The sequence below is a fragment of the Oncorhynchus tshawytscha genome, linkage group LG02 (genome assembly GCF_018296145.1).
Source record: "Oncorhynchus tshawytscha isolate Ot180627B linkage group LG02, Otsh_v2.0, whole genome shotgun sequence".
NCBI classification, from domain to species: domain Eukaryota; kingdom Metazoa; phylum Chordata; class Actinopteri; order Salmoniformes; family Salmonidae; genus Oncorhynchus; species Oncorhynchus tshawytscha.
In genome coordinates, this window is record NC_056430.1 from 24,762,770 (window position 1) to 24,788,787 (window position 26,018).

The following is a 26,018-nucleotide window of genomic DNA, read 5'->3' on the forward strand; positions in this document are numbered from 1 at the left end:
TGGAGAAATGTCCTCTGGTCTGATGAAACAAAAATAGAACTGTTTGGCCATAATGACCATCGTTATGTTAGGAGGAAAAAGGGGGATGCTTGCAAGCTTAAGAACACCATCCCAACTGTGAAGGACGGGGGGTGGCAGCATCATGTTGTGGGGGTGCTTTGCTGCAGGAGGGACTGGTGCACTTCACAAAATAGATGGTCTCATGAGGAAGGAAAATGATGTGGATATATTGAAGCAACATCTCAAGACATCAGTCAGGAAGTTAAAGCTTGGTCACAAATGGGTCTTCCAAATGGACAATGACCCCAAGCAGACTTCCATAGCTGTGGCAAAATGGCTTAAGGACAACAAAGTCAAGGTATTGGAGTGGCCATCACAAAGCCCTGATCTCGATCCTATAGAAAATTAGCGGGCAGAACTGAAAAAGCTTGTGCGAGCAAGGAGGCCAATATAACTGACTCAGTTACACCATCTCAGTCAGGAGGAATGGGCCAAAATTCACCCAACTTATTGTGGGAAGCTTGTGGAAGGCTACCCAAAACGTTTGACCCAAGTTAAACAATTTAAAGGCAATGCTACCAAATACTAATTGAGTGTATGTAAACTTCTGACCCACTGAGAATGTGATGAAAGAAATAAAAGCTGAAATAAATCATTGTCTCTACTATTATTCTGACATTTCCCATTCTTAAAATAAAGTGGTGATCCTAACTGACCTAAAACAGGGAATTTTTACTAGGATTAAATGTCAGGAATTGTGAAAAACTGAGTTTAAATGTATATGACTAAGGTGTATGTAAACTTCCCACTTCGACTGTATATATATATATATATATATATATATATACACACACACACACACACACACACACACACACACACACACACACACACACACACACAGTACCAGTGAAAAGTTTGGACACACCTACTCATTCTAGTTTTTTTTGTTTGTTGCTATTTTCTACATTGTAGAATAATAGTGAAGACAGCAAACTATGAAATAACACATGGAATCATGTAGTAACCAAAAAAGTGTTAAACAAATCAAAACATATTTTTTATTTGAGATTCTTCAAAGTAGCCACCCTTTGGCTTGATGACAACTTTGCATACTCTCGGTATTCTTTCAACCAGCTTCATGTTGTTGTCACCTGGAATGCATTTCAATTAACAGATGTGCCTTTGTAACAGTGTTGCTTCCGTCTCTCTCCTCACCCCAATCTGGGCTCAAACCAGGGACCATCTGCACACATTGACAACAGTCACCCTCAAAGCATTACCCATCACTCCACAAGAGCTATGGTCCTTGCAGAGCAAGGGAAACAACTACTTAACTACTTCAAGGTCTCAGAGCAAGTGACATCAGCGATTGGAACGCTATTAGCACGCACCCCGCTAACTAGCTAGCCATTTCAGACAGGATAGTTAATGTGTGGAATTTATTTCCTTCTTAATGTGTTTAAGCCAATCAGTTGTGTTGTGACAAGTTATTGGTGGTATACAGAAGATAGCCCTATTTGCTAAAAGGACAAGTCCGCGTTAATCTAGGATCAAATTATGTCAAACTGGTTAAGTCATGATAACACTGACATAGTAACATCATGACACCACTCCAAGTCAAGACCTACAGTACCTCATGTATTCTCCAAATGACTGGAGAATACATTGGATGCTGTTCACATGGAAAACCATCAGACAAGGCTAAACATTTGTGTCATTTTGAGAGTCCATCTATCATTACTTGTGCTGCATCTAAAATATGTGGTTCAGGATTGTTTAGCTTGAGCTGAATAGGCATTATGTATTATTTATTTATTATGTTTATTTGGCAGGGACAATGTACAACAAAAAATAAGTCTGGAACTGAAGGGTGGAACTAAAAATAAGATAACTCATGTAAAATATACTGTGTCCGTAAAATGTATATAGGTTCAGACCTTTTGTGAAACAGCACAGTTGAAAAATATATAGTAAATAGAAATCAAAACTGGATGGTCTTCAGCGACAGATGAGAGGGGTTGAGGGTAGCTGAAGGACGGGACTAAAAACAAACAAAAGATAACCATAGAAAATGAGAAGTGATGCGTTGCACCAGATTCAGCTGACAGCTCATTTACATCTGCAGTCCCCAGGCAGGTGAACACATAAACATGAACAAAAAGATGTACAAACAGATATTCAAAACCATAGATCAGGACATACAGACACATTTGACCATAGTTTCATCAGGTTTGCCAGGATTAATAGGCTATGTATCAGAATAATAGGCCTATCATTCAGGACAGGTTGTGTTTCAATTGATAATTCAAGATCTACTTTATTGTCCCTGAGGGGAAATTTGTCTTGGACACACATAGCTGATGCATACAGTAACAATATAAACATGAAAGTATACTCAATCACAAACATTGCCTGTGTCCTTATCATACATAGCCCACCAAATCACAGATGATTTAATCAGACATACACACTGTACATACAGTACATACACACTACCGTTCAAAAGTAGGAGGTCACAAAGAAATGTCCTTGTTTTTGAAAGAAAATATATTTTTTTGTCCATTAAAAGAACATAAAATTGATCAGAAATACAGTGTAGACATTGTTAATGCTGTAAATGACTATTGTAGCTGGAAACTGCTGATTTTTAAAAATCGAATATCTACATAAGCGTACAGAGGCCCATTATCGGCAAACATCACTCCTGTGTTCCAATAACACGATGTGTTAGCTAATCCAAGTTTATCATTTTATAAGGCTAATTGATCATTAGAAAACCCTTTTGCAATTATGTTAGCACAGCTGAAAACTGTTGTCCTGATTAAAGAAGCAATAAAACTGGCCTCCTTTAGACTAGTTGAGTGTCTGGAGCATCAGCATTTGTGGGTTCAATTACAGGCTCAAAATGGCAAGAAACAAAGAACATTCTTCTGAAACTCGTCAGTCTATTCTTGTTCTGAGAAATTAAGGCTATTCCACGCGAGAAATTGCCAAGAAACTGAAGATCTCGTACATCGCTGTGTACTACTCCCTTCACAGAACAGTGCAAACTGGCTCTAACTAGAATATAAAGAGGAGTGGGAGGCCCCAGAGCACAACTGAGCAAGAGGACAAGTACATTTGAGTGTCTAGTTTGAGAAACAGACGCCTCACAAGTCCTCAACTGGCAGCTTCATTAAATAGTACCCGCAAAACACCAGTCTCGATGTCAACAGTGAAGAGGCGACTCGGGGATGCTGGAACGTTCCCTCTAAACATAAAGGATATTAAAGAACAAAAGAACAGTGAGAACAGTTTCCTTCTAACGGTCTTTAAACAGCCAGACGTCTAGAGCTCCATGAGGGCTCAGATATCATCTATGCGTCTACCTTCCTCTTGCTGGATAGGCCGAAAGCCTTCTCCAACAGATCCTGCTTCTGCCTCTGAATCCCCACCATGTTCTTCCCCACAGAGTCCTTCACTATGAACTTAGTGATGACAACGTCTCTCTTCTGGCTGAAGCGGTGACAGCGGTTCACACACTGGTCATCTGTTGCTGGGTTCAAGACTGGGTCCATGAGGAAGATGCGCGAGGCAGCTGTGAAGTTTAGCCCCTCCCCTCTGGCTTAGAGTGACAGAAGCACGATTAATGGGCTGTCGGGTGTATCTCTCTGGAACTCCTTGATGACCTGAGCCTGCCTCTTCTGGCTCTGTGCCATCCAGACGCACAAACCTGAAAAACATCCTTCCTGAGTGGGACTCTGCAGTAGTGTGAGGAAGCGTGTTGACCTGAGAGACAACTGGACTCTTGTTGCTGTTGAACTCACTGCACAGTCAGAGCAGGCTCCTCCACCTTGGAGATCCTCCACCTTGGAGCTGCTCCTCCAGTTCTCTGAGATGTTGCCCTCCTCCTCCTCTTCTTCCTGAGGAAACCCCACAAGCTCACTGGCCTTGAGGTAGACTAGTGGTTAGAACGTTGGGCCAGTAACCAAAAGGTTGCTGAATGGAATCCCTGAGCTGACAAGGTAATAATCTGTCATTCTGCCCATGAGCAAAGCAGTTAATGCTGCAAGGAGGCAGGAGGACTGCAGATGTGGCCAGGGCAATAAATTGCAATGACCATACTGTGAAACGCCTAAGACAGGGAGACAGGACGAACAGCTGATCGTCCTCGCAGTGGCAGACCACGTGGAACAACACCTGCACAGGATCGGTACATCCGAACATCACACCTGCGGGACAGGTACAGGATGGCAACAACAACTGCCCGAGTTACACCAGGAACACACAATCCCTCCATCAGTGCTCAGACTGTCCGCAATAAGCTGAGAGAGGCTGGACTGAGGGCTTATAGGCCTGCTGTAAGGCAGGTCCTCACCAGACGTCACCGGCAACAACGTCGCCTATAGGCACAAACCCACCGTCGCTGGACCAAACAGGACTGGTAAAAAGTGCTCTTCACTGACGAGTCATGGTTTTGTCTCACCAGGGGTGATGGTCGGATTTGCGTTTATTGTTGAAGGAATGAGCGTTACATCGAGGCCTGTACTCTGGAGCGGGATCAATTTGGAGGTGTATGGTCCGTCATGGTCTGGGGCGGTGTGTCACAGCATCATCGGACTGAGCTTGTTGTCATTGCAGGCAATCTCAATGCTGTGCGTTACAGGGAAGACATCCTCCTTCCTCATGTGGTACCCTTCCTGCAGGCTCATCCTGACATGACACTTCAGCATGACAATGATGGTGAGCCATACTGCTCGTTCTGTATGTGATTTCCTGCAAGACAGGAATGTCAGTGTTCCCGGATCTCATGTCTGGGACCTGTTGGATCGGAGGGTGAGGGCTAGGGCCATTCCCCCCAGAAATGTCTGCGTACTTGCAGGTGCCTTGGTGGAAGAGTGGGGTAACATCTCACAGCAAGAACTGGCAAATCTGGTGCAGTCCATGAGGAGGAGATGCACTGCAGTACTGAATGCAGCTGGTGCCCCCCCCCCCTTGTTCAGGGGCACATTATTCCATTTCTGTTAGTCACACGTCTGTGGAACTTGTTCAGCTTATGTCTCAGTTGTTGAATCTTATGTACATACAAATATTTACATATGTTAAGTTGACAGTGAGAGGGCGTTTCTTTTTTTGCTGATTTTACTTGGCTGTTCTGGGCTTCACTACTTTACCACTAGATGGCAACCTCATATCTAATTATGTGATATTAATACAAGGATAGGGGAATGATAACGCTTTATTCACAATATGATACAAACTAGTAAATTCAATACACAAAGGCATGAAACATGGACCACACAAGGTTTTCAACAAAGTACATCAAAACCCATATTTTATTTTAAGTATAGCAATACAATTGACATATTAAATAACACTATAATAGAATGCTCTGATATAGCTTTCAACGAAACAAAACATTTTTTTCCTTATTTTTTTCTTATTTCAGGTTATCAAAAGAAGAAGCAACGCCCAGCTGTTCAAAATGGTCAATGGGACGAAATGATTCAGTGACTTACTAGAGCTACTCTATTACACTCTGACAACAGAATTGTAACTCAGAAAAAAATGACAAAAACAAAGTAATAACAATAATGATATCACAATCACTGACTTAAAGTTAATGGGAGGTGTGGAATTGTATTGGAATGTGATGACAACCACTAGCTCAGTGCACAGAGACTTGGTTTCCACGTTTCACCACAAAAGCAAAGCAACAAAGGAGTTGAAACGAGAGAAAGAAAAATAGCTTTATATGAAAATATAAATTCTATGATTATATACCATAGATACAAAGTCTCCAGAGAACGGTTGGTTATAGAAGCAACAAAATATGTACATTGTTTTCATGACACACTAGTGTTTGTGTTTTGCAACACATAAACACACCTGACAGTGGACACTAGGCTCAGTCAGGAAATTAAGACTTAACCTGATGAAACAAGACAAAACTGAAAAAAGCGAGTGTTTAATGATGCAAAATGCCTTCACTGACAAAGGGACAAAAGTCAGCTGTCTACCCCAAATGTTGGAGAGTTATGACTTCATTCAAAAGCCCTCCTTGGAAGGAGATGAAACACGACGGGTAAAATAATCAAATAATTGATGCATCTTTCCACTTAATTTTGTAATTCTATGAGTTGAGTGAGAAATTAAATATAATACAATTGCAATGAACTCCTTCTGTAGCAAAGGGAATTCCTAAACTAACGCAAGTGATGAGGAGTTAATGCAGAAATTCCAGGCTGGAAACAAAAAGATGCCAAAAGAAGCAGAAGAAAAAGTCAACAGAATTGTCCTCACTCAGCAGCCTAAATATCACTGAAAAAGGAAATCAGACACAAATGCAATTAACTTGCTCTCCCTCTCTATAATATTTCTATTAATGGAAATGAGTATAAGTCTTTGGTAAAAGTTACAAATCATAGGTATCCTCGATGCTTTGTTGTGATAATCAAATACAAATATTCTAATACCATTTTCATTGTGCTGTATAATGAATTCACATTTTATTTCAAATGTAAATCACAGGTGGTCTCTCTTTCCTTCAGATAACTAAGGGAGATATTTATCAAAGTGATTTTACCAGGAAATATAGAGGTGGCAGTATGACAACAACTAAAACAGGGTCAATGAGTTTATGTGAATCACTCTAGGACTCAAAAACCACAGTAAATCTTTCCTTGCTTAGGCCACCATATGACAGTCATAGCATACAATCATACCACACACAAGCAGAGTCGAGCAACAGTGAGGATTAGAAACGACGTACACAAGGCTGTGTGACGTGGGAGCATAAGTCCTTTACCCCAATAATAAATTCAATAGGGTATGACACAGAAAATAGCAATTGGCTGTGTCAATAGTATCCATTTTCTCAAAGAAGTTTCCGCTCACACAAGGGCATTATCATTTCTTCATTTGACTCTTCTGTGACTGTGTGTAGACTATTAGCAGCAAGAAGCAAAAACCAACAGAGCCAGAAGGAGGTGTAAGTGTGCAGAAAATCAACACTGGCATTGAATAAGAGTGGTAAACTGTTGGATCAAGTGGGAGTCAGTTCGGCTGAGGCATGTCATGACATCTACAAAATCACAAGCTATAATGATCAGTATATATATATATATATATATATATATATATATATGCATAATATGAATCATACTAAAAATAATACAAGTTCACAGTAGCTGTTATATTACCACCTTCAATATTCAAATATGGGTTTGAATTGCTAATTAGATGCACAATGAAGATAAAAGTCATATAAACAAAAGTTAATCAAACAACAAATAGAACTGGTGACCCTATTGCCTGTAGGTGTGACAGAAACCAGACTGTTGAGTCTTGCAGCAAATTAGTGATATTTGAGCCACAAGGGTGAGGAGAGGAGAGGTGGTCTACTGTAATGAACCTCAGGTTGGACAGCTTATTCATATGAACATGGAGCTATGACACTCTCACTCCTCTTCCTTATATGAGCTAGTAGAGAGCAAACGGAGCAATGTTTTTTTTCCTACTTCTCAAAAGCAGTTGAGTGAGGGCTTTTGCCATGGAATGTTGAAATCAGAGTTTAAGTGTAGTAGAGTCCATCAGCTTAGTATAGGCAGTAACTGACATTATAGTGCAAACAAGAAAGACAGAAGTATGTTTTGTTGTTGTGAACTCAAAAACGTGGGTGCAAACGCTCAGTAGGATAACATTAAGACATAAAATGGCAAAAAATAAATATCAAAAACTTTTTATCAGTGTAAAAAAGTAATCAGGTTATTCATTTAACCAAGAGTCTGGCAAAAAAGGCCTCAAAAAGTCTTGTCTTATAGTCCTTGACATTTTACAAAGTAAGTGGCTCTCTGTCTGCGAGGGCCTTGGGCCCCTCAGGCCTGGTGGGTGGGCCCTTCAGACGAGGGACTCCATGCTCTCTGCCTGGTCTGACTCATCAGACATGGCCATGGTGCAGTTTCTGTCCATGGACGTGAGGCCAGAGCCATTCTCCTTGGTGCTGATCAGACTGAGCATAGCTTTATAAAGGTACTGGTACTGATCCTGTGGAGGGAGAGGAACATGCTCTTAGAGAGGGGGAAACTACAAATGTTCAATTATGTAGTTTTTACATTTAATCCCATAATCATGCTCTACTGGTCTACTTACTATGTCTGTGAAAACTCCAGGCCTCATGAGGTTGATCATTTTGGCCACCTGATAGACGCCCACGGCACTCTCACTCTCCAGCTGCTGGGACAGGGTGGTAAGGGCACACAGCATGCCCGCTGACACTGCCCCGAACCTGGGAGACAGGAGAGGGACAAACAGGGTTACTTTATAGGCCCTAAAACAAGACAGGGACTGAGGGACACACAGGGTCACAAATGAGCATAGAGCCCAGTGAGCCCAGAGGGTCAAATGACTTCCATGTGAGACTAAAGGAGCGGATCAGCCCAGAGGGTCAAATGAATTCCATGTGAGACCACAGGAGAAGTTCAGCCCAGAGGGTCAAATGAATTCCATGTGAGACTAAAGGAGCGGTTCAGCCCAGAGGGTCAAATGAATTCCATGTGAGACCACAGGAGCCGATCAGCCCAGAGGGTCAAATGAATTCCATGTGAGACCACAGGAGCCGTTCAGCCCCTTAGGAAATCAGGGACGCTCACAGGAAAAGGTTGCTGCTTCTATTAACATCCATGTCAAATGTGATGGAGATACACAAGCTAACTACCATGTCTCACCAGCTAATGAATATGCAGACAATTACGACAGCCGTCTTTCCAAAACCTCTTAGGGGGGGATTCCATAGTACAGATACAGAACTGAAATGCTCAATTAGTCCCTTTTTTCTCTGGGATGAGACAAGCAATCTTCATTTTCCTAATGAATAAACATGACTGAGGCTGCGTGTCTCGTCGTTGGGAGTGTTGTTCGCTGCCACTAATGTCTGTCAGCATTAATAGACATTCATTATTTCTAATTGGATGGAGTATCAGGGTACATGGGGGTGGAACTTGTTGCGGATTAAAGGCTGTGCGTGATGACGAATTGCACATAAAACATTTTTGCGGTTAAATTTCCATGTACCGAATAAAAAATACAAGTTAAATGGGTTTCCATCGCATTTTCATCTGTACTGATGGTTTTGTCACTAAAATGTTGCGTTAAAGGCTATAGTGAGAGTGCCCACTCTGGTCTTGACACCTGCGCTCTAGACAACAGCTGGCAGATACACTGTGTGTGTAGCCTACATGATGAGATTATTATGAACAAAAGAGCAAGATTATTTTAAATTTGTCAAACGGCAGCCAAGCATCAATCATCATGTCTTCAGAATAAGACCCTTGATATTTATTGGAAAGGAGCATCAAGATCCACATGCACTTTCACCACCCCGTGAAGTTTTTCTGTAGCCTAATAAACTGCATGGTTTCTCGAGTCGTAGTGTGAGGGCCACACAAAATATAATCACGTGACTAAGTTTACTTTGATTTGATGGTTGTTATATTGATATTTGAGCATAAAGGCATTTCCACTGCAATTTCTCGCATAATTCATTTTACAGACACGAAAAGATCTCACCTTGCCTAGCGTATTTTGTTTTGTCAACATTTGGAAAGTTTACCAGCTAATGAACTGTTTCCATCAGGCCTTTCGTGAAATATTTAATTAATATTAATATTAATTAATATTAATATTTTACTTTACGCATAGAAAGGTTGTATGGAAACCTGGTTAGAGTGAATAATTACATGTTCTGTTGAAACAGAACACAGTTTAAAGTATTTACTTAGAGGTTAAAAGAAGAGATAATGATTATCTCTGTCATCAGGAGCATGATGTGACACACTCACTCATCGTGCACTATGGTAGGTCCGTCTCTGATCATGGCCTCCTCCTTGATGACATTGATGAGCTCAAAGGTGCTGCTCATGGGAGCATCAGGGTTGGGCCATTTAGGGCACTGGAAGTGACGCACCTCCAACACATAGTCATCCTGGGGTAGAGGGAAAAGAAAGACAGAAGAAGAGATAGTTTAAGGTAGGTGTACATACAAAGATGCCCACCCACCCACCCACACACAAAGACTGACTCACACACTCATGCAGGTAAAGACAGTCATACACACAGACGCAGGCCCATTAAAACACCGCACAACAAGTCAACATGGGCCAGCATCCCTGTGGAACGCTTTTGACACCTTGTAGAGTCTATGCCCCAACGAATTGAGGCTGTTCTGAGGGCAAAAGGGGAGGGTGTGCAACTCAATATTAAGGTGTTCCTAATGTTTGGTATACTCAGTGTATAATACAGATATATGTCATTTAACAGACACTTTAATCCAAAGCGATTTACAGTCATGCGTGCATACATTTTACACATAGGTAGTGCTGGGAATAGAACCTTCTATCCTTGTGTTGCAAACACCATGCTCTACCAACTAAGCTACAATGGACTTCCTACACCCACACACACAGGCACACACATCACATCGTACCTGTGTGGCCTCCAGGATAAAGTCGTGGATGATGATCTGCTCTTCGTTAGAAAGGCATAGTCTGTCTTTGCTGATGAGCGTGACAGTGAAGGCCTCACAGTTCATGGCCTCCTCTCGGCTTGGCCAGTACACAAACTCATCCTCCGCCTAAAGACACAGCCAAACCAAAACAAGGATGAAAATAATAGGGAAAAGGGAGAAGGGGAAAGGGTGAGAAAGAAGGGAGGGAAAATGAGAAATACAAGGAAGGGGAGTGTGAGACATTGCAGTTTAGTATAAGAACTGACAGTTCATATATATAGCAAAGGACTTGCCCTAAAACAAAAACATCAAAATGTTAAAGGAACTGGAGTATGAGTGCAGAAGTGCCACTACTCAGTGTGTGAAATCATAGATATATAGACAGAGTTAGTTAGAGAGGTGACAGGTATGGGCAGCAGGTAGAGAGGTAAGCCAGCAACTGGAGAATTGCCAGATCGAATCCCAGGTTCGACAGGAAAATTCTGAAGGGAAATGAGCTGGCAACCGGAGGATTGCTGGTATCACATCCTAGAGGACATTGCATGCTATTGTTCCACTGGAACAGGAAGTTACCCCCCCCACAGCAACAGGTTCCTAGGTGCCCAGTGTGGCAGCCCCCTGCATTGCTTCAAAACCTGTATATGTACCATGCCTTCAGAAAGTATTCACACTCCTTGACTATTTCCACATTTTATTGTGTAACAGCCTGCATTTAAAATGGATTACATTGAGATATTTGTCACTGGCCGATACACAAAACAAAACATCAAAGTGGAATTATGTTTTTCAAAATTTGTACAAATGCATTAAAATATGAAAAACTGAAATGTCTTGAGTCAATAAGTCAATGAGTCAATAAGTATTCAACCCCTTTGTTATGGCAAGCCTAAATAAGTTCAGGAGTAAAAGTTTGCTTAACAAGTCACATAATAAGTTGCATGGATTCACACTGTGTGCAATAATAGTGTTTCATATGATTTGTAAATGACTACCTCATCTCTGTACCCCACACACATACAATTATCTGTGCGGTCCCTCAGTCAAGCAGTGAATTTCAAACACAGATTCAACCTCAAAGACCATGGAGGTTTTCCAATGCCTCGCAAAGAAGGGCACCTATTGGTGGATGGGTAAAAAAAACACAGCATGGAATATCCCTTTGAGCATGGTGAAGTTATTAATTACACCTTGGATGATGTATAATCACACAAAGTAACAGGTGTCCTTCCTAACTCAGTTGCTTGAGAGTAAGAAAACTGCTTAGGGATTTCACCATGAGGCCAATGGTGACTTCAAAATAGTTACAGAGTTTAATGGCTGTGATAGGAGAAAACTGAGGATGGATCAACAACATTGTAGTTACTCCACAATACTAACCTAATTGACAGAGTGAAAAGAAGAAAGCCCGTACAGAATAAAAATATTCTAAAACATGCATCCTGTTTGCAACAAGGTGCTAAAGTAATACTGCAAAAAATGTGGCAAAGCAATTAACTTTTTGTCCTGAATACAAACAAAGTGTTAGGTTTTGGGCAAACCCAATACAACACATTACTGAGTACCACTGTCCATATTTCAAGCATATAGGTAGCTGCATCATGTTATGGGTATCGTTGTAAACCAGCTAAACCTGGTTCAGTCTGCTTTCAACCAGACACTGTGAGACAAATTTACCTTTCAGCAGGACAATAACATAAAACACAAGGCCAAATCCACACTGGAGTTGCTTACCAAGAAGACAGTGAATGTTCCTGTGTGGCCAAAATTTTACTTAAATCTACATGAAAAGCTATGGCAAGACCTGAAAATGGTTGTCTAGCAATGATCAAGAATCAATTTGACAGAGCTTGAATAATTTTGAAAACAATAATGGGCAAATGTTGCACAATCCAGGTGTGGAAAGCTTTTAGAGACTTGCCCAGAAAGATTCACAGCTGTAATCCCTGTCAAAGGTGCTTCTACAATGTACTGACTCAGGGGTGTGAATAATTACACTACCTGTCGAAAGTTTTAGAGCACCTACTTATTCAAGGTTTTTCTTTATTTTTACTATTTTCTACATTGTAGAATAATAGTGAAGACATCAACACCATGAAATAACACATATGGAATCATGTAGTAACCAAAAAAGTGTCAAGCAACTCAAAATAAACTACCTTTCAAATGTTTAGGGTCGTCCTTGTTTTTGAAAGAAAAGCACATTTTTCGTACATTACAATAAAATCTAATTGATCAGAAATACAGTGTAGACATTGTTAGTGTTGTAAATTACTATTTTAGCTGGAAACAGCAGGTTTTTTTATGGAATATCTACATAGGTGTACAGAGTCCCATTATCAGCAACCATCACTCCTGTGTTCCAATGGCACGTTGTGTTAGCTAATCCAAGTTTATCATTTTAAAAGGCTAATTAATCATTAGAAAACCCTTTTGCAATTATGTTAGCACAGCTGAAAACTGTTGTTCTGATTAAAGAAGCAATAAAACTGTCCTCCTTTAGACTAGTTGAGTATCTGAAGCATCAGCATTTTTGGGTTCGATTACAGGCTAAAAATGGCCAGAAACAAATTACTTTCTTCTGAAACTCATCAGTCTATTCTTGTTCTGATAAATTAAGGCTATTCCATGCGAGAAAAATCCAAGAAACTGAAGATCTCGTACAACGCTGTGTACTACTCCCTTCACAGAACAGCGCAAACTGGCTCTAACCAGAGTAGAAAGAGAAGTGGGAGGCCCCGGTGCACAACTGAGCAAGAGGACAAGTACATTTGAGTGTCTAGTTTGAGAAACAGATGCCTCACAAGTCCTCAACTGGCAGCTTTATTAAATAGTACCCACAAAACACCAGTTTCAACGTCAACAGTGAAGAGGCAACTCCGGGATGCTGGCCTTCTAGGTAGAGTTCCTCTGTCCAGTGTATGTGTTCTTTTACCCATCTTAATCTTTCCTTTCAACTCTGCCTAGAAGGCCAGCATTTCGGAGTCGCCTCCGCACTGTTGATATTGAGACTGGTGTTTTTTGCGGGTACTATTTAATAAAGCTGCCAGTTGAGGACAGGACAAAAATTAAGTCAATTTTGAATTCAGGCTGTAACACAACAAAATGTGTATAAGTCAACGGGTATGAATACTTTCCGAAGGCACTGTATGAATGTGTGTTTTTTGGCGGGGTTGGGTTAAAAGTGATTGTCAAATTTCGTTTGGACCTTGTGTGCAATTGACCAATAAAGTGATCTGAATCTTGATCTTAATCTTAATAAGACATATGGCTGAGTGGAGCGACTGATACAGCTGCTGTCACCTTCAGTATTCATCTCAATTCCTCTTACACCCAAACGAGTGGCTTCCTGTGTGAACACTGGGCCAAGGCTGGGAGAGACTAAGCTTAGCGTGCTAAGACAGCCCTTTAATAGACCAGAGATAAGGCTGAAGCCAACAACCCTTGGTGGTGGGGTGTGTGTGCATGTACTGTATGTGTGTGTGTGCCTGCATGCTTGCACATGCACTTGTTCATGTGCGTGCGTGTGAGAGACCCACCAGCCCTTGGTTGTCCGGCAGCATGACAATGATCTGTGCATTGTGGTCCCAGATCATCCTCCAGAAGTCTTTAGTGGTGTGGGGCAGAGGATGCTGGGTAATGATAAACTCATTGCTCCTGTAGTAGCCCTGTGGTGTCAGAACAGAGGTCAAGGGTCCAAGCAAGGGTTGTGTTGTGGTTACACACAAAGATGAAAACAAGTCTGTGTGTGTCAGATGAAACCTGCCACAGCAGTAGACTACCACTGCTCAAAACACCTTAGATCTAGCGGTCTACCTTTTTATGTCCCGACACAAACCTAGGATTCACATAGGTCAACAACAAATCCAATTCCATTCCTTTCAGTTGATAGCAATGAACAATGTCTATGATAGCAATGTCTATGAGAAAAAGCGATCATATATCATAATACTGACATTCCTTAGCTCAGTTGGTCCAGCCGGGTGTGTGGCAGGGACAGTGAATGATTGACAGAGGAGGGACAGGAGGTGGTACTCACCATTATGTAAGACGCGTTAATGTAATCTGTGCCTTTCATGCCGGGTAAAGGTGCCAACCCCACCCTCGCACGCTCCGCTGCCATAGAGAAAGAGAGATCCAATCAAGGCACAGTGATCATAGAGCTAAGTAGCAAACATGTTCTTATTGGTTTACAAAGTAAAGTGTGTCATTTTTATGAAAGCAGCCACAGCATAATCACTTAAAATAACTCTAGTATGAGCATGGACCATAAACAACTGGTTATGTAACTAACTACTGTAGATGAATGACTTCCTATTACCATGAATAGAGCCTAAGGTTATCAGAAACAGGAAACTGTGGAAGGCAGCAGCCTAGACGGGAGCCAATACAAAATCTGAATATCGCTGTCAGGTGGTGCATGGATAATATAATTTGACTTACAGGGTACTACCGAGGAGTTGCGGTTCTTCTCTTTGTTGCATTCCTTCTGAGCACTGAAGCACTCCACAAACCTAGCATTACACTGAGTCACCAACTGCAACAAGAGAGGTGAGAGGGCAAGAAAGAGGGACAGATGGGTGGATGAAAGTGGGTGAGGAAGAAAGACAGAGAGAGAGAGAGGTTAGATAACAATGATACAATACACCAGATTATCTGATAAAGATACATGCTTTGATTGATCATTCATACCCTCCCTACTCTGTCATTTAAACAAACTCTCATGGCCTGCAGTACTCTGTGTAGAGTCACTGACCTCAGGTGTTCTGACACTAACCACCCTACTGTTATGGCCCTAAACATGGGGTTCAGAACATAGCTAGTAGTGTAAACATGTGTTTAGAATACAGCGCAACCATGTGCTGCTTCCCATCAACACCGACTTTCAACAGTTAATTCAATTATAGTCAAGTCTCAGATCAAATTCTGCTGACTGAAAAAAGTGTTTGCTCATCTTAATATTGCAGATAACGCTCATGCCAAATCGCATGTTACAAAAAGACAAACACTGCTTAATTCTTTGTAGAGCAGAAATTAACACAGACTTTTTCTTGGGCTGTGAAAAACAAAATAAATATTCTCTCCAAAAAATTATTAACTTCAAATCCAGCCTTGAGGCTAATTGCATTAAAATCCCAATGGCTGCCATTGTTTCGCAAGAGCACGCTCAATCTCTCCAAACCCTGGGCTAAATCAAATACACCGTGGAGGAGAATAATGAAAGCCAATTACGTTGTGAGCTTGTCATCAAACCAGGCCATAACCCAGACCCCCCACCATTATAGGAAAGTTCACATCTCCCTGGAAACAAGCAGTGAGTGGGGTTAGTCAAAGGGGCCACCCGAGGAAGATAAGTACTCTTCCCCCAAATGTGTATTTCCATTCTAATTACGATCACTTCTCCAGTAGTGGGCCCTGAGGGAGATGAATCACAACTTTGTGATGCTGAGGGACGTCTTTAAGGAGACAAACAGGACCCTGAAGTCTCTGCTCTGGGAAAACATGGGAACGATGGAGAGCTGAGAGAAGAGAGAGGATAGAGGGAGAGTGGGGTACAGAGAGAGAGAAAAAAGAGGTACAGAGAAAGAGAGAGAAAGAAAGGTAAGGAGAGAAAGAGAGACAGCGAGAGAGACAGAGAGATGTGGCAGAAAAAGAAAGATGCAGAGAAAATATGTTTGAGAGAGAAGGAGCATGATAGGCAGATAGAGAAAGAGATCTAGGGGAATGAGTGTTCAGTAAGACTGAGAAGGAGGTACTCTGACCTTAAACTGTTTCTCCAGCCGTGTCTTGCCGCCCACCCCAGGCATAAGGATACTGTTGACATAGCTGTGCAGCTGGCTGGACAACACCTCTGTCTCCTTCCCCATGATGGCCTCAATCAACGCATCATGAATGAAGATATACTGCTCCTATAGGCCAAGCAGGACAGAAAGAGAGAACACCAGTCAGACATGCAGACAACGTGGCAGTGCAGCTCTTTTTAGAGCAGATAAATTATGACAATGACCATGGTCCCCTTGGTCCCGGACAACAGTGGCTGTGTGATGCATGCCTTTCCTATATTTACAAAGAGGGACATGGACAGACTTAAACACAGCTGCATTAGACAGATAAGAAAGATGGAAGTTTAACGTTATGCTCTACTGTAGTCTACTAGCTGCAGGGAGTTTGATCATTCGGGACTTTACCACAGATGCTCAAGTGAATAGAATGGCACATGGTGATTATAGAATGAGTCACTCAGGATGTTCATACACACTCAAAAACACACACACACACACACAACCCACCTCTGTTTGTACCAGGTAGTTGCGGTGTGTCCGGATGTGTTTGAGGAAGCCCAGGACGTTGACTGTGCTTTTGTCCTTGATCTGCTGCAGCATGCTGTCTATGACGATGTAGGTCCCTGTCCGGCCCACACCCGCACTGCACACACACACACACATGAACATACAACTTGGATATTCATACAGGGCGGCAGGGTAGCCTAGTGGTTAGAGCTTTGGGCTAGTAACCGAAAGGTTGCAAGTTCATATCCCGAGCTGACAAGGTACAAATCTGTCGTTCTGCCCCTGAACAGGTAGTTAACCGACTGTAGGCCATCATTGAAAATAAGAATTTGTTTGTAACTGACTTGCCTAGTCAAAATAAATACAGGGTTTCCTATTGGCATTTAGGTCTTCAGGAATATGGACAAAGAGCTCCATGACAGCAGCAGACTAATTAATCTTCTCACTCAGCTGTCAATCCCAGTACATGTATGCTGCATTCATCTTCTCCTCTAACTGGTTCTTAATCAATCAATCCATGTCATTGGCTGATCAGACACATCATTTTCCAGATCTAAACCAGTTGCTGATGAATGATGTTCAAGGACTGAAGTTTGGGAGAGCAGCTCTAATGCATCCAAGCCCTCCTGGAGAAGTCATACAGTACAAACTCCTAGAAAACATGCCTTAACCTCACATCTGACCCTTAACAGGGCTATTTATATCTCATAGGTGGACTTCTCCTCAAGTCAAGGTCCTGTGTGTATCATTAACATAAATCCATGTTCAGCAGGAGAGAAGCCAGTCGGCAGCAGCACTGACAGTGTGAGAGAAGGTCCACCCAGGTCACTGTGTCCACCCAGGACACAGTAATAAGCTTGGCTACACCTGTGGTGTGTGTGTCTGGCAGAGCTGTATAGTTGAGTGTGTAGACACAGCAGGTTCTGCCTGTGAAGGGTCATTATCGAACAGCACAGGACAGATGACATTAGAGACCATTACTCTCATTACCGAGGAGGGAACTTTCACTGGACAATTACAGTCCATGTCCCTGCCTTAAACACATGCTTAGCTAACCACAGCTGCGATTCCTTTCTCTCAGGTAACAAAGGAAGTGCAGAGTAGCTGTAGGGAAAATTATAGTGTATATTTCAGACTGCAGTGCATATTACACTCTAAAAATTAGGGGTTCAACTAGAGTTCTAACATCATCAAAGAACATTAGGGTTCTTGGCAATGAAAAACAGCCCCAAAAAGGTTTTTCAAAGATACAGAAGAGGCACACAGGGGAATTTGCTGTTAATCCTTCCCTTTCTCTAATGTATTTTGCAATAAAACTAGCAAGTGTTGTAAGATCATTGCTTTACTCGGACTCGAGACCACAGCAGCAATCCTGCTCTTGCCCTATCTCTTCAATGAGGACCCGAGTAGCCTTTATGGCCGTGACAAGGTATGCCTATGCTCAAATAATCTGTTTCTTCATAAACATGTGTGCATGCTTATATAAAACTACAGCTGAACATTTGTTCTGTTCTTTGTTAATTGTATGTGTATTAATCTTTTCTTACTTTTGTTGACACAGATTACACTGCTCCCTACTCCTTTACTGCAAATCGGTGGGAATCCAATTCACCATGAGAGTGAAATCCCACTGGTATTTGATGGGGAGAACATCCACGCCCTATTGGACGTCCTCATGGGACTTGGGGCTCTGCCAGGGCTGGATTTTTTATTTTCAGTTCAATTTCCCCAAAATGTCAGAAAAACACCTATGTTGTTATGTTACTGTGTTCTGGGGATAAGAGAATTTGGGGTGAAGTTGCCAGAGCCGGTTATAAAGATGGCAAACTCCCTAACATAACTAAGTGGTTGTTGGACACACACACACACACACACACACACACACACACACACACACACACACACACACACACACACACACACACACACACACACACACACACACACACACACACACACCCTAAAGCAAAAGAAACTGCATTTAGTATCAAGTCTACAATACTGTTAGTTTACCTATGATTATTTTTAATGTATGTTGTTTTTATTGTACATCATTATTTTATTTTAAAAAATGTAATGAAATGCACTGCACAAAGTAAATGTATTATTTATTATGGTCTGACATGTCTGCAGACATTTTTTTATATGTTTTGTTTGGTAAACTGTTTTGTAAATATTCCTTCACATTTGTGGTGCTACTAAATAATCAATTTATTACTTAAATCAATATTGTCAATATTGTTATTATTATTATTGTTATTCATGTATTTTTTTATAATGGAGAGAGGGAGGACAGGGAGTTTAAAAAAATTAGCCCCAAAAGGTTCTTCGAGGAACCATTATAAGGGGTTCTTCGAATAACCTTTTTCAAGGGTTCTTAAAATAACTTATAGGGTTTCCCCCACAGTTTCAATTTGAAGAACCCATAAAGGATCCTCCAGGAACCTTTACTTTTTACACTGCATGGCTCTATGCCAGGTCACTCACAGCACTGCATGTAGAGGGCATACTTTTTCATCTCAGTCGTGCCAAATCAAATTGTATTTGTCACATGTACCGAATACAATACCTTACAGTGAAATGCTTACTTACAAGCCCTAAGCAACAATACAGTTTAATATATATATATATATATATTCTATATATATATATATATCTTCTATATATATATATATATATATATATATATATATATATATATATATATATATATATATATAATAAGAAAGATAAAGCAATAATTATTGAAGAGCCTCACTAAAATAACAATAATGAGGCTATATACGGGGGGTACCGGTACAGAGTCAATGTGCGGGGGCACCGGTTAGTCGAGGTAATTGAGGTAATATGTACATGTAGGTAGAGTTATTAAAGTGCCTATGCATAGATAATAACAGAGAGTAGTAGCAGTGTAAAAGGGGGGTGGGGGGGAATGCAAATAGTCTGGGTAGCCATTTGATTAGATGTTCAGGAGTCTCATGGCTTGGGGGTAGAAGCTGTTTAGAAGCCTCTTGGACCTAGATTTGATACTCCGGTACTGCTTGCTATGCGGGAGCAGAGAGAACAGTCTATGACTAGGGTGGCTGGAGACTTTGACAATTTTTAGGGCCTTCCTCTGACACCGTCTGGTATAGAGGTCCTGGATGGCAGGAAGCTTGGCCACACTGATGCACTGGGCCGTACACACTGCCCTCTGTAGAGCTTTGTACGTGTCTCTGTGTGTGGAGTAAAGGTGGTCTAGAGTTCTATTTCCCTCTAGTTGCACATTTAACATGCTGGTGGAAATTTGGTAAAACAGATTTAAGTTCCCTGCATTAAAGTCCACGGCCACTAGGAGCGCCGCCTCTGGATGAGCATTTTCCTGTTTGCTTATGGCGGTATACAGCTCATTGAGTGTGTCTTAGTGCCGGCATCGGTCTGCGGTGGTATGTAGACAGCTACGAAAAATACAGATGAAAACTCTCTAGGTAGATAGTGTGGTCTACAACTTATCATGAGATACTCTACCTCAGGCGAGCAAAACCTTGAGACTTCCTTAGATATCGTGCACCAGCTGCTGTTTACAAATATACACAGAACGCCACCCCTTGTCTTACCAAAGGCTGCTGTTCTATCCTGACGATACAGTGTAAAACCGGCCAGCTGTATTTTGTGAATGTTGTCGTTCAGCCGCAACTCAGTGAAACATAAGATATTACATTTTTTATGCCCTGTTAGTAGTTTATTCTTGCTCGTAGGTCATCATTTTTATTTTTCAATATTTGCCAGTAGAACAGATGGCAGTGGGAGTTTACTCGATCACCTACAAATTCTCAGAAGGCAGCCCGTACTCCGCCCCCTTTTTATCCATCTTCTCTTCACACAAATGACAAGGATTTTGGCCTGTTCCTGGGAAAGCAGTATATCCTTCACGTCGGACTCATTAAAGGAAAAAGCTTCTACCAGTTCGTGGTGAGTAATTACTGTTCTGATGTCCAGAAGTTATTTTCGGTCATAAGACACGGTCGCAGCAACATTATGTACATAATTAGTAAAAAAATGTTTTACAAACAACGCAATTTAAAAAAAATAATAACAAAAATCCTACCCATTTATTGGCAGAAACACTTATGTATCAAGCACCACAACAGATGCTTCACTGGTGAAAATAAATAATAAACTAAACTACAGTAAATCATGAAACTGTCTAATATTGACTATTTTTGGGGGCTCATTAGTTCTCATAATCTTTATTTTTGCCTTTTGTTCGTCCTCTCATGCTTGATACATTTTTGAATACACAGTTTGCAAAATGTGTACCTCTTCTATTTTAGTAAGTCTTCTCCCATAAGAATCCCTGAGCAGCACAGTGACAGAGACAATACCTGCAGTGGACCAGCATAGGGCCCATCTCTGGGGTCTGGGTGGCAGCAGACCTCCTGACGAAGGTGAGCACGGGGAGGGTGTACTCAGGGACGCCCATGTCAGGCCACTGGGTATAGTGGTATTGCACCACCGTTCTTTCACTCTGACACCCCTTAGGGTTCCCTTTCTGACCCTTGGAGAGAGGGAGGGAGGAAGAGGGAGGAGGGAGATAGAGAGAAAACACATTGATTAGTATCTTTCTACATGATAAGAAGTAGATGAGATATCATGTTAGTCACTTTTCAATAACACTGAGACCAGTAGAACAGGATCACCTGAGAAGACAGGTATGGAGACCATTAACACTGTAGACCAATAACACTGACACCAATAACACTGTTGACCTATAATACTGCAGACCTATAAATCAAATTCAAATCAAATCAAATGTATTTATTTAGCCATTCTTACATCAGCTGATATCTCAAAGTGCTATACAGAAACCCAGCCTAAAACCCCAAACAGAAAGCAATGCAGGTGTAGAAGCACGGTGGCTAGGAAAAACTCCCTAGAAAGTCCAAAACCTAGGAAGAAACCTAGAGAGGAACCTGGCTATGAGGGGTGGCCAGTCCTCTTCTGGCTGTGTTGGGTGGAGATTATAACAGAACATGGCCAAGATGTTCAAATGTTCATAAATGACCAACATGGTCAAATAATAATAATCACAGTAGTTGTCGAGGGTGCAACAAGTCAGCACCTCAGGAGTAAATGTCAGTTGTCTTTTCATAGCCGATCATAACACTGTTGACCTATAACACTGCAGACCTATAACACTGTAGACCTATAACACTGTCACTGACCTTTTTTACTTTTGTGTTGCGCACGGTGAAGCGTCGTAGCGTGTAGCAGGCGTGCACTTTGGTGCTCTTTAGCGTGACCACGATGTTCCCATATTCCTCTGTGTTCTCTGTGGGCCAGTACTGATCACATTTCCTCTGCAGAGACACACCACACATGGTTAGGGACTCTTGTTTCAATGAATCACAAAAAACAAAAGGTTATTATATGATTACTAAAAGGATCTATTGAATTGTAGTGTATATACCCTTCCTTTCTCCACGAGGTTGGTGATCATGACGATGATGCCAGTGTTCTGTTCCCACACCATCCTCCAGAAGTCCTCGAAGGTGGACTTGAGAGGGCCCTGGGCCGCGATGTATGCCTTGGGCTTGTTATAGCCCTACCATACACAGGGAAACAAGGTGAGAGACCATGAACAAAACATACACAATATTCAAAGACATTGTCATGCTTGTACAATACGTAACACATATTGTACACACACGCCTACAATACACAGTACAAAAAAACGAATTCTTACAAATACACACTCACACGACCAGACGGACCAAAATAGATACTCCAATCAACACTCACATCTACGTAATTGGCATTGATATAGTCACTGTGTTTGGTGTCCTTCCCAGCTAAAGGCCGTAGCTTCACCCGAGTGTGGTCGTCTGGAGGAGAGACAGGGACAGTTAGCTCTGTGTGTGTGTGTGTGTGTGTGCGTGCGTGCGTGCGTTCACGTGTGTGTCTCACATTCCCCACACTACATATTCTGTTAGCTCTGAAGACACCAGTAGCCTAGATGATGAGAGCTGTACTCTTACAAGCAGGATCTGTATGACATGAAGCATCAGTGCAGTGGTGTGACAGCCTGTCATGCTCCTGCATTGTAATGTGTGGTGTGCACTACTCACAGGCCACGATGTTGATGTATCTGTTCTTGTGCTTGTTGTCTGGATGGTTGGAGTGCTCCGACGTGATCTTCATGTCCACCGTGCATCGTTGCACCTCCTGTGGGGGAGAGAGAGACACACCAAGGGTAACATTTTGGAACGAAGTGAAAAGAGAGATTTTGACAGTTATAGAGGCATTTCTGGTAACATCTAAGCAATTTATCGCTGTCAGATGCGGTCGACAAAGTGACAGACACAGGGCAGCTGTCTCCCTCCCTTTCTTCCTCTCTCTCTCTCTCTCTCTCTTCCTCGCTCTCTCCCTGAGCAGAAGTTGACACGCTCTCTCCAGGGTTGGGCTCAATTCAAATCAAAGGGCAGTCAATTCAGGAAGCAATAAATAGCTTCTACTTTTCAGTTTATTGAGAAGTCATTGAAAATAAATACCCTTTTTCTATTATTGAATTGTCGTTTCAGTTTACTTTCTGAATAGACGGCCTTCAATTCGATTTGAGCCCAACTCTGGCTCTCTCCCCTTAAGTCCTGTCACACACTAAGCTAACCATCACGCAATCTTCCCAAACCTCCGCTGCTCTCACAACATCATTCCACTCCCAGTGGAACCATAACGTATGCCATCCATTGAGAAGCTTCATGTATCACTTTTATCAACCGTCCTTTAAAGCCACGGCAGAAAACATGCCAAATATGCTTGTGTTCTTTGTGTGTCTCGATACAATCATGAAACCAGAGAACACATGCCCATTCTACTCTATCACTCTATAGTCTAATAGCAACCAGTACATAGTCAATGTTTTATGACAAAGCAACAACAGTTATCTGGCCTTCTAGCAACACGAATTATGACCGACCATGGTCTTCAGTCTGGTCAAATCAGCCCCTCGTTCATTTCCTCTAAGGATTTACAGATCAACAACCTTGTTATATATTTAATAGATGTCTCTCTCCATGGTACAAACAGGAATACTCATTTATTCTGGGCACAGCAGAAGAATTCGGACCCCTCATAAAAGTTGGAGATAGATATATGATAGATCGATAGATAGATAGATAGATAGATAGATAGATAGATAGATAGATAGATAGATATAAGGGAAGGGTGACTGTGGAGGTGGGGTGTACATGGGTAAGAACATGGTGCTGGGATCAAGTTGTGAGGGCTTGGGGACAGTGAAACTGGGTACATACTTACTGTAAAGTCACTGGCTGATGTGACCACCAGATGGCTTATACATACACCACACACACGCCAGACACACACACGCCTGCACACACATGCTTACACATGCTTCCACACACACGCACGCACACACACGCACACACGCTTACACACGCTTACACATGCTTACACACGCACACACACACACACACACACACACACACACACACACACACACACACACACACACACACACACACACACACACACACACACACACACACACACACACACACACACACACACACACACACACACACACACACACACACACACACACACACACACACACACACGGAATACGGACACAGCTGCCCACTGGCTCCAATTACAGTGTGTATGCCAAGGAGAGTAGTGGCATTACAGAATGAGATCCTAAAAATGAGCAGATCTCTAGCCAACACCAGGGAGAATTCAACCATGGTGGACATATGTGGACATTAGAATGACAAGAAGGTATTTATAAATCACCCCAGAACCCTGTCTGTCTATATGGTGTGAAAGGCATCAGGGTACAGAGAGTTATTAGTGAACAGTAAATCTATGAGACATGACGCAAATGGACATATTAGCCACCAAGATCGAAGTCATGTCATGTAACTAACATATCCTCCCTGTGACTCTATCTGTATGCAGCATGCATTCTATCCCCAAAGATTCCCATTGCACAGTGCCCAGGGATCCAAGCCCAGCCAAACCCATTCCGCAGCCTCTCCCCCTGTCTTTAAGCACCCTACCCAGGGATCCAAGCCCAGCCAAACCCATTCCCCAGCCTCTCCCCCTGTCTTTACGCACCCTACCCAGGGATCCAAGCCCAGCCAAACCCATTCCCCAGCCTCTCCCCCTGTCTTTATGCACCCTACCTAGGGATCCAAGCCCAGCCAAACCCATTCCCCAGCCTCTCCCCCTGTCTTTACGCACCCTACCCAGGGATCCAAGCCCAGCCAAACCCATTCCCTAGCCTCTCCCCCTGTCTTTACGCACCCTACCCATGACTCCCTGGGGCCCGTCGGGACAAAGCCACTTGTCAGGGCCCGAGGACGCTCCACCCAAAGGGGTTTCGCTCCGCTGCCTTCCCCCTTTCTCCTGCCTCCTTTCTGGGGCAGAATAAAGAGATGTGGAGTGCAAGTAGCACTCCATTCACTCAGGAGAGGGGCCCCCCTTAAACCTTAAACCACTTCCAAGTGTCACTCACACTGGCCTGGACAACAAGCGGGTGGTGGTGGGGGAGTGGCAGTGTTGCTAGCCCCATGGGGAAACTCATTAGCAGGCCCTAGTGTAGGACAGCTCCCCCATCCTTCTTCTGGGGAGAGGGTTACTAAGAAATACTGAGAGGTTTGCTAACGGCTGAGAAAGTTAGGGTGGGAGAAGGTGAAGGGAGGGACAACGAGGGCAGCAGAGTGGGTTTCTCAAACTACAGCGATAGAAATAGGAGAGGTATTTACAGCACATATATCTGTTAGCATGTGATCAAAATCCCCCTCAAAATAAGTTGTAGGATCACTGACTGAGCCCTCAGATATATTTTACTCGGAATGAAACTTGAAAACCATGGCTGTCCTAAGGGCTATAACCCAGGCACAAAGCATTACTGATCTTACATCATCTGTGTGATCCACATACAACAAGGTAAATATTGGTTTATTAAGGCAGTGTAGTGGACATCTGACACAGGTTTCCAGCCTGATCTGCTCTCTCGCTCTCAGTCAGCCGGCCCAGTCAGGAGACACATGTCTAAATCAGCTAACAGACCTCTCGTACATCATCTGCTCCAATACCATTAGCTGCACTATGGAAACCTTAAATGCCCCACACACACACAAGCATGAACGCACACACGGACACACATGCTGCCCTCACTCACATGGCAAACCAAACACGACACAGGAACGTGGAAAGTCAACCAGTGGTTAGAGCAAGGT

General features: G+C 42.4%; 1 protein-coding gene across 2 annotated transcripts in view; it reads right to left on the bottom strand.

The window, feature by feature from the left end:
• Positions 1-5,300: 5,300 nt before the first annotated feature.
• The window catches only part of LOC112219011 (receptor-type tyrosine-protein phosphatase gamma), a 319,617-nt gene continuing 298,899 nt past the window's right edge, over positions 5,301-26,018 (bottom strand). The window contains exons 16-29 of one of the 2 annotated variants that reach the window (XM_024380244.2): positions 22,881-22,977; positions 22,555-22,637; positions 22,223-22,357; positions 21,978-22,112; positions 21,138-21,310; positions 16,774-16,909; positions 16,246-16,392; positions 14,927-15,020; positions 14,523-14,599; positions 14,023-14,151; positions 10,466-10,612; positions 9,822-9,964; positions 8,134-8,269; positions 5,301-8,028 (exon numbers count right to left, since the gene is read on the bottom strand). In XM_024380244.2, the coding sequence (XP_024236012.2) occupies positions 7,882-8,028; positions 8,134-8,269; positions 9,822-9,964; positions 10,466-10,612; positions 14,023-14,151; positions 14,523-14,599; positions 14,927-15,020; positions 16,246-16,392; positions 16,774-16,909; positions 21,138-21,310; positions 21,978-22,112; positions 22,223-22,357; positions 22,555-22,637; positions 22,881-22,977 (1,779 nt within the window). In that variant the 3' untranslated portion in view covers positions 5,301-7,881. The other variant, XM_042295621.1, reaches the window with a different exon arrangement.